The sequence below is a fragment of the Elephantulus edwardii genome, unplaced genomic scaffold, assembly GCF_000299155.1.
Source record: "Elephantulus edwardii isolate Elephantulus edwardi_28Jun2011 unplaced genomic scaffold, EleEdw1.0 scaffold00232, whole genome shotgun sequence".
In the NCBI taxonomy this organism is placed as follows: Eukaryota; Metazoa; Chordata; class Mammalia; order Macroscelidea; family Macroscelididae; genus Elephantulus; species Elephantulus edwardii.
Genome location: NW_006399982.1, coordinates 3,779,756 through 3,785,622, shown reverse-complemented (window position 1 = coordinate 3,785,622; position 5,867 = coordinate 3,779,756). Strand labels below are relative to the sequence as shown.

General features: G+C 52.2%; 1 protein-coding gene across 1 annotated transcript; it reads right to left on the bottom strand.

Moving 5' to 3' along the window:
• Nucleotides 1-325: 325 nt before the first annotated feature.
• IL11RA (interleukin 11 receptor, alpha) lies at nucleotides 326-5,040 on the bottom strand. The gene is made up of 10 exons (XM_006898526.1): nucleotides 4,941-5,040; nucleotides 4,668-4,728; nucleotides 3,545-3,714; nucleotides 3,308-3,422; nucleotides 3,125-3,157; nucleotides 2,874-3,040; nucleotides 1,858-2,021; nucleotides 981-1,122; nucleotides 514-651; nucleotides 326-426 (listed from the first exon to the last, which is right to left on the bottom strand). Exons 1-10 carry the CDS (start codon nucleotides 5,038-5,040, stop codon nucleotides 326-328), a joined length of 1,191 nt encoding a protein of 396 aa, XP_006898588.1.
• Between the last annotated feature and the right edge of the window lie 827 nt (nucleotides 5,041-5,867).

Here is a 5,867-nt window from a genome sequence, read left to right as displayed (position 1 = left end):
TTGTAAGCTTGTCCACTGGAATGATTGGGCCCAAAAATCCACGCTTTGGGGGTCCATCCTTCTGGCCCAGTCTCAGTCTCAGCCTGAGACATAGAAAGGCAGCTGTGTCTCTGACAAGGTAGGGCATCTCACCCTCCTCCAAAAGGGTTTGTTAGTAAATGGTGAGGAGAGGAATAACAAAGTTACACAGGGCAGGGGAAATAGTTCTAGACTGAAATGGATTCAGTGGGAGGTCAATGGGAAATCATTAGGGTGGGAAAGGTAGTGGCTTCTGGGCATCAGAAGATCCGTGAGAACCAGAAGCAGAAGAGCCAAAGGTAGACACTTACCAGAGCCCCAGGACCAGGGACCCAGCCACCAAGCCCAGGAAAGAGAGGATTCCTAGTGACATCAGCATGGCAACCTGCTCCAGGGGGACCCTGTGGTCTAAGGAGAAACACCATATGCAACTATGAGTTCAAGCTCAATGCCTCATCTCTCTGGGGTTTCTCTTTGCCCACCTGCCCAACTCACCAAGTGGCTGAGGGGCTGGTTGGAGGGAGGGCCTTGGAGGAGTGAAGCTGCCTGCCTGCAGCTGTGATTCTGGCTTCAGTTGTGGCTGATCCCCCACTGGTTGCTGGCCTCCAGCTAGTATCTCCTCTGGTAAGGGCCCTGGAAGGAGGCCAGATCAGTGTTCAGGTTCGATGGGAGTAGGGGCCAGGTCCTGCTGGGCAAGGCTAGGGCCTGAATTAGACATAGGGAAACTTTGGGGTGGCAAGAGCTTATAAAAGTAGTGCCAGTAAGTATAGGGGAGAAGGCCGAGGGGCAAGGCTTAAACTAAGGGCTGCAGACTCAAGTTTGAAGCCTGGGACTGTTGATGCTATGCCTGCATGAACAAGGCATGTGCCACAAGTACTACTACTTACACGAAGTAGTAGTGGGCCAGCTGACAGATGGTGTGGGGTGGGTCCTCTGCCCTCTCCCCGGACTTTGGCTCTCACCAGTGCTTGGAGTCCCCCAAGCCTCAGGACTCCAGGCGCTCCAGGTACCAGCGTCCAGAAAGTCCCGGGCGCTGACCCGCACTATGTGGGGCAGCCCAGCCACAGCATCTGTGATCACCTCTTCCAACCCAACTGGCTCCACCTGGGGGTAAAGGTGGGGGTGGGGGATACATTATCTAGGTCGTAGGTACACAAGCCTAGCAGCCATTCACTTCCAATCTGTGGAGAGCTGGTGTGGCTGGTGGGGTCGGTCTCCACTGGTATTGAGAAGAGAGTACTGGATAAGTCGTGTAGGCAGTTGAGTTAGGCTGTACTTAAATCTTTTCTGTTCTAGGCCCTGAGCAGCCTTAGCCTTCTCTGTGCCTCCATTTATTTCTTTGTACAATACCTGTGAATACACCTGGAAATAAAGTACGTAAATGTGCAGCATAGGGTATGGCAAACAGGCAGCTGCTTTCCATACATAACACCAGCCAATCTTTAACTTATCTAGAGACAAGAATTCATTGCTACCCTCAGCTAGGAATGAGTATTTGTTTCAGAATGTGCTTCAGGGTAGAAGACACACCTTTATCTTCCCAAAAAAAGGAAGGTGGGTATTTTTTTTTTCCTTTTTAAAAGCCACTGCCATCCTCCTACAGATTAATTTGGAGGAAAGATACAGCCCTGCAAGGCAGATGCTCTGTCTGTTGGTCTGTCCACGACCTCTGCAGCTCCAACACTGAGCACAGAACTCAGCTAGGATGGGACGCACTCCAGAGGGAGAGATAACAAGGCTTCCATGACCTGACAGCTAGGGAAAACCACGCAGGACACCCAGAGATGTGGACACAGAGACAGGACCTATGGCCCAGGTAGGATGTACTCTAAGCCTCACCGTGGACCAGGCTGGATGCTGCACCGGGCGGTACTGCAACCGGAACTTGAGCAGAAAATGGGGCTGGTGGGGCCAAGAGGTGGGATACTTCCAGCTGGCAAGCAGGCGGCGAGGGTAACCGGGTATTGGCTCCACTTGTAACCCCTGAGGTGGGTCGGGGCGCACTGAGGGTGGCAAGTCACAAAGTTAGAGGCAACAAATACTCTCCTTTCCTCACCACTTCCCAAGGGCAGGAAAGTCTGTGCTTAAAGGCACTTGCATGCCAGTGCTTCCCAGGGAGAAGAGGAAATCTTAAACTTGATCATCCACTGAGCTCAGGGGCTTGTCTGTCCCTATTATAACATGAATTGAAATCTGGAGGTGGAGCTTTGACAGGTTTGTTGAATGAACAAGAGATTCTCCTTTCCATCCGAAGAAGAATTTGGGGCTCTGGCCCCAAATTCCAGCCAGAGCTTTCGTGACCCCTCTCCCATGCACAGACCAAAAAGAGTGTGGGTGGTCAGGGTTTCCACTGGGCAAGGAGAACTTGATACATGGTTGCCCTCAGTACAAGACCTAGAAACAGGAAGCCAGAAGGGGTTGGGGAGAGTACACTAGAGTGTGTGATGAAGTGACTCTGCTTCCTTTCAGCTTTTTAGTTGTCACAAGATCATTTGTGAGGAGCCTGGGGGACACATTTAGACATTCTATATACCGAAAGAGGAACTGTGTCGGGAAGAAGCTGTTTGGAAACTCTGTTAAGGAGTCTATATTGAAGCATTAGGGAACTCTAGTGGCCTAGTGGTAAGGAGCTGTGCTGCCAATCGAAAGGCATACAGTTCAAATCCACCAGCTACTCCAAGGACAATCTCCTCCCATGCGATTTACTGCTGCTGAAAACCAGCTGGAGGGTCAGTTATGGGTCAGTTCCAAGTCGACAGTATATAACATAATGTAAACACTGGGACATTTGTCTTCTGGGCTCAATTTAAGGGTCCCCTGGCAGGGAACAGGGAGACTTCTAGGGTGGAACTTACAGATGCTCTGCAAGCTCACATCCATTAGGCGCGTGCTGGCCCCCAGAGGGTTCACCTCCGTCACATTGATCCGGTACTGGCTCCAGAACTCTGCCCCATGGACCGCACAGCGGGCAGTGCCTGGGGGGTCCTGTGGGCACAGCCAGGGCCCAGCAGATGAATTCATCCTAGGAGAAAGGATATAGTCTTGAGCTTTGGAAAGGTCCACAGAGGGACCCTGTTGGAGTCTCCATCCCTTGCTCATATCCTACCTCTGGTCATCATCTCCTGGCACTGTCTTCTTCCTGGTGGGAAAGGGGAGGTGATCTCATATCAAGAAGGCAAAGAGAGGCCTGCCCCCCTACCCAGGCTTTCCTCAGGCCACTCTCCTTGCTTCCCATACCATCCTGCATCAGCACACCCAAATACACAGATACACCCCATCGTGTACATACCTGTAGGAGGTGAGGTAGCAAGTGGGTAAACTGTTGACCTGACCTGGACTCCACGTGCAGGAGAAGTTCTCATAGTCAGAAGCTTGGCAGGAGACAACAGGGCGGGCTGGAGGGTCTACAAGCAGAGAGTGAAGATGGAGCCTGAGAGGTGCCCAGCATCTCCCCATCACAAAGGACTCACTTGGGACTTGGGTTCCCTCACGAGTATAAAGTCTTATCACTGTTCTCCAAACTCACAGCCCAGGTGCAAGGTCACTGTGCCTCTCACAGCACCATCCAGGGTCCGGCAGATGTAGGTGCCTGCGTCACTGGTGTCTGCCTGCGCCAAGACTAATGTGTGCCCTTGTCCAGAGGCTGGTCCTTGGAGTAGCCTTGGTTCACCGTCCCGAAACCAAGATACCAAGGTCCTGAGGAAAAATGAGGCAAGGATGGACCAAAGCCAATACTTAAGCCACTACCATCAAATTTTGCTGACTCATACAACCCTGTAGAACCTGGTAGAACTGCCCCTTAGGGTTTGCAAGGTTGTAAATCTTTATGGGACCAGATTGCTACATCGTTCTACTTCAGAGCAACTAGTGGGTTTGAACTGTCAACCTTTTTGGTTAACAGCTGAGCATCACCAGGGCACAATGAGAATGGATAGAGAGAAGATTTCCGATAGAAGACAGACATGCCTCAGTTTTCCATTGGTTTTTCACTGCATTTCCAATGAAACCCAACCACCTTTCCTCAGCTTTCAAAGACCCTCATGACCTAGCACCCTCCCTTCCTTTTCTTCTCTAGCACCTACCTTTCTTCTCCCTCACCTACCCCACTGCTGTCACTCTGGGCCTGTTTCTCAGAAGTGCCAAGTTCAGTCTATCAGGGCATGTGCACTAACAGTTCCTGACTAACCGTCAGGAAAGCTTACACCCTACTCTGTACATGCTTGTCCCTTTCTGACCTTCAAAACCAATTTCAATGTTACCTTCTCAAAGAAGTCATCCCTCCCCAGCCATCAAAAAGGAGCCACCCCGTTATCCTCTCCCACCTCTCTCTCTTGCATTGTTGTTGTCTTGGATGCATCACTTCCAGAGATGATCCCTGAGCTTACTACCTATGTTTCCAACTAAGGTGTAAGCTCTGTGATGGTTGGAGATTTGCCTGGTTTGGATACTGCCTAGAAGAGACTGGCCACTGAGTGGCACTCAACACTTACAAGTAAACTGTTGTGCTAGATGGATGGGAGAGAGGGTTAAAAGAGATAGAGAACTGAAAATCACAGACAAAGAGGCCAATGATAGAAGGGACAGTGAAGACTGGGGAGAGTCAAGAAAGGGTCCCAAGTGTCAGACCAAAAGCCAGTAGGGGCACTTACCCAGCAGCCACTCCAGGGCAACACAGCATCACAGACCTGCCAAGCTGCCCATACTGGACTCCTGTGGAAGACACTTCTGAAGTGAGTTTCTTCCTCCATCCCAGCCCATTTTCTAAGAATGACAGGGTAAGGGGTGAACTTTTGAGCTCTGGAAGGGTCATTAGGTAAAAAGCATTATAGCCTGGGCTGAGGGGGCAGGTGAAGTTTCAGGGAACTGTTGAAAGTGGCAAGTTACAAGTCAGAACTGGGGTCATAGAGTGGGGTAGGTTTTACCTGGGGGGCCCCAGGCCTGGGGACAGGAGGAAGAGACAGACACCAGGGCTGTAGCCACGGCCACCAGGACCCTGCTCAGCCCCGAGCAACTGCTGCTCATCTGTGGAGAGAAAGTAGGGTCAAGGATCACACACTCCCAAAACAGAAAGTTAAAAGTCTGGTCTTTCTATCCAAAACTGGGGCTTCCAGGAGGAAAACTGAGGCATCAAGCAGGGGAAGGATATCAGAAATCATTGGTGGAGGTGATACTGAGCTCTAATCTGAGGTCCCCATACACTCTCACACACACAGGCACATACGCACGCACATGCGCGCGTACACACACACACACACACACACACACACACACACTCTGCATCTCAGTCCCAGGCTCAAGGCCCAGAACAAAAGCTTGAGGCGACAGACTGTGCCAGCAACACCCTCCTCCCCCACCGCCCTTGGCGCCCACCCCTGGCACTAAGTGCTGGCACTGGCTTGGCCACTCCCGTTAACCCCTCCAACCCAGCTGTTGGCAATCCTGATGTCCATCTGCACCTGGCCCAGGGTTAGTCACTGCCTGACTGACCTGGGGCAGTCCTTATATTACCCTAGGGCACAAGGCTGGCATAATGGGTCTGCCCCCTTCTCCAGCCCAGGATTCCAGCCACAAGGCCTAACTCCTGGCTGCTATGCTTCTCTCCTGGACCTGGCTCCCTGCTCTGGCTACTCAGGCGACTCCACTGGGCCTGGCTGTAGAATCTTGTTGGTCTGGAGCCTGTGAGGCTGGACGGGGCTAGGGTGCAAGCTGAGGCTGTGGAGTTAAGCAGATCCAGATGCCCTGGCTGCTGCCAGAGGCTGGGGGCGGGAGAGGAGCCAGCAGATGGAGACAGGATGGCGGGGTGGGGAGGGGAGCCTGCAGAAACAGGGGCCCAGAGGTGGGGGCCACAG

Excerpts from the sequence above, each read along its gene's own strand:
- IL11RA (XM_006898526.1), bottom strand. The coding sequence starts at position 5,040 with ATGAGCAGCAGTTGCTCGGGGCTGAGCAGGGTCCTGGTGGCCGTGGCT. Across the intron at positions 652-980 it reads TTGGGGGACTCCAAGCACTG|GGCCCTTACCAGAGGAGATA; the intron begins GTGAGAGCCAAA and ends GCCTCCTTCCAG. Across the intron at positions 427-513 it reads ACCAGCCCCTCAGCCACTTG|ACCACAGGGTCCCCCTGGAG; the intron begins GTGAGTTGGGCA and ends GTTTCTCCTTAG.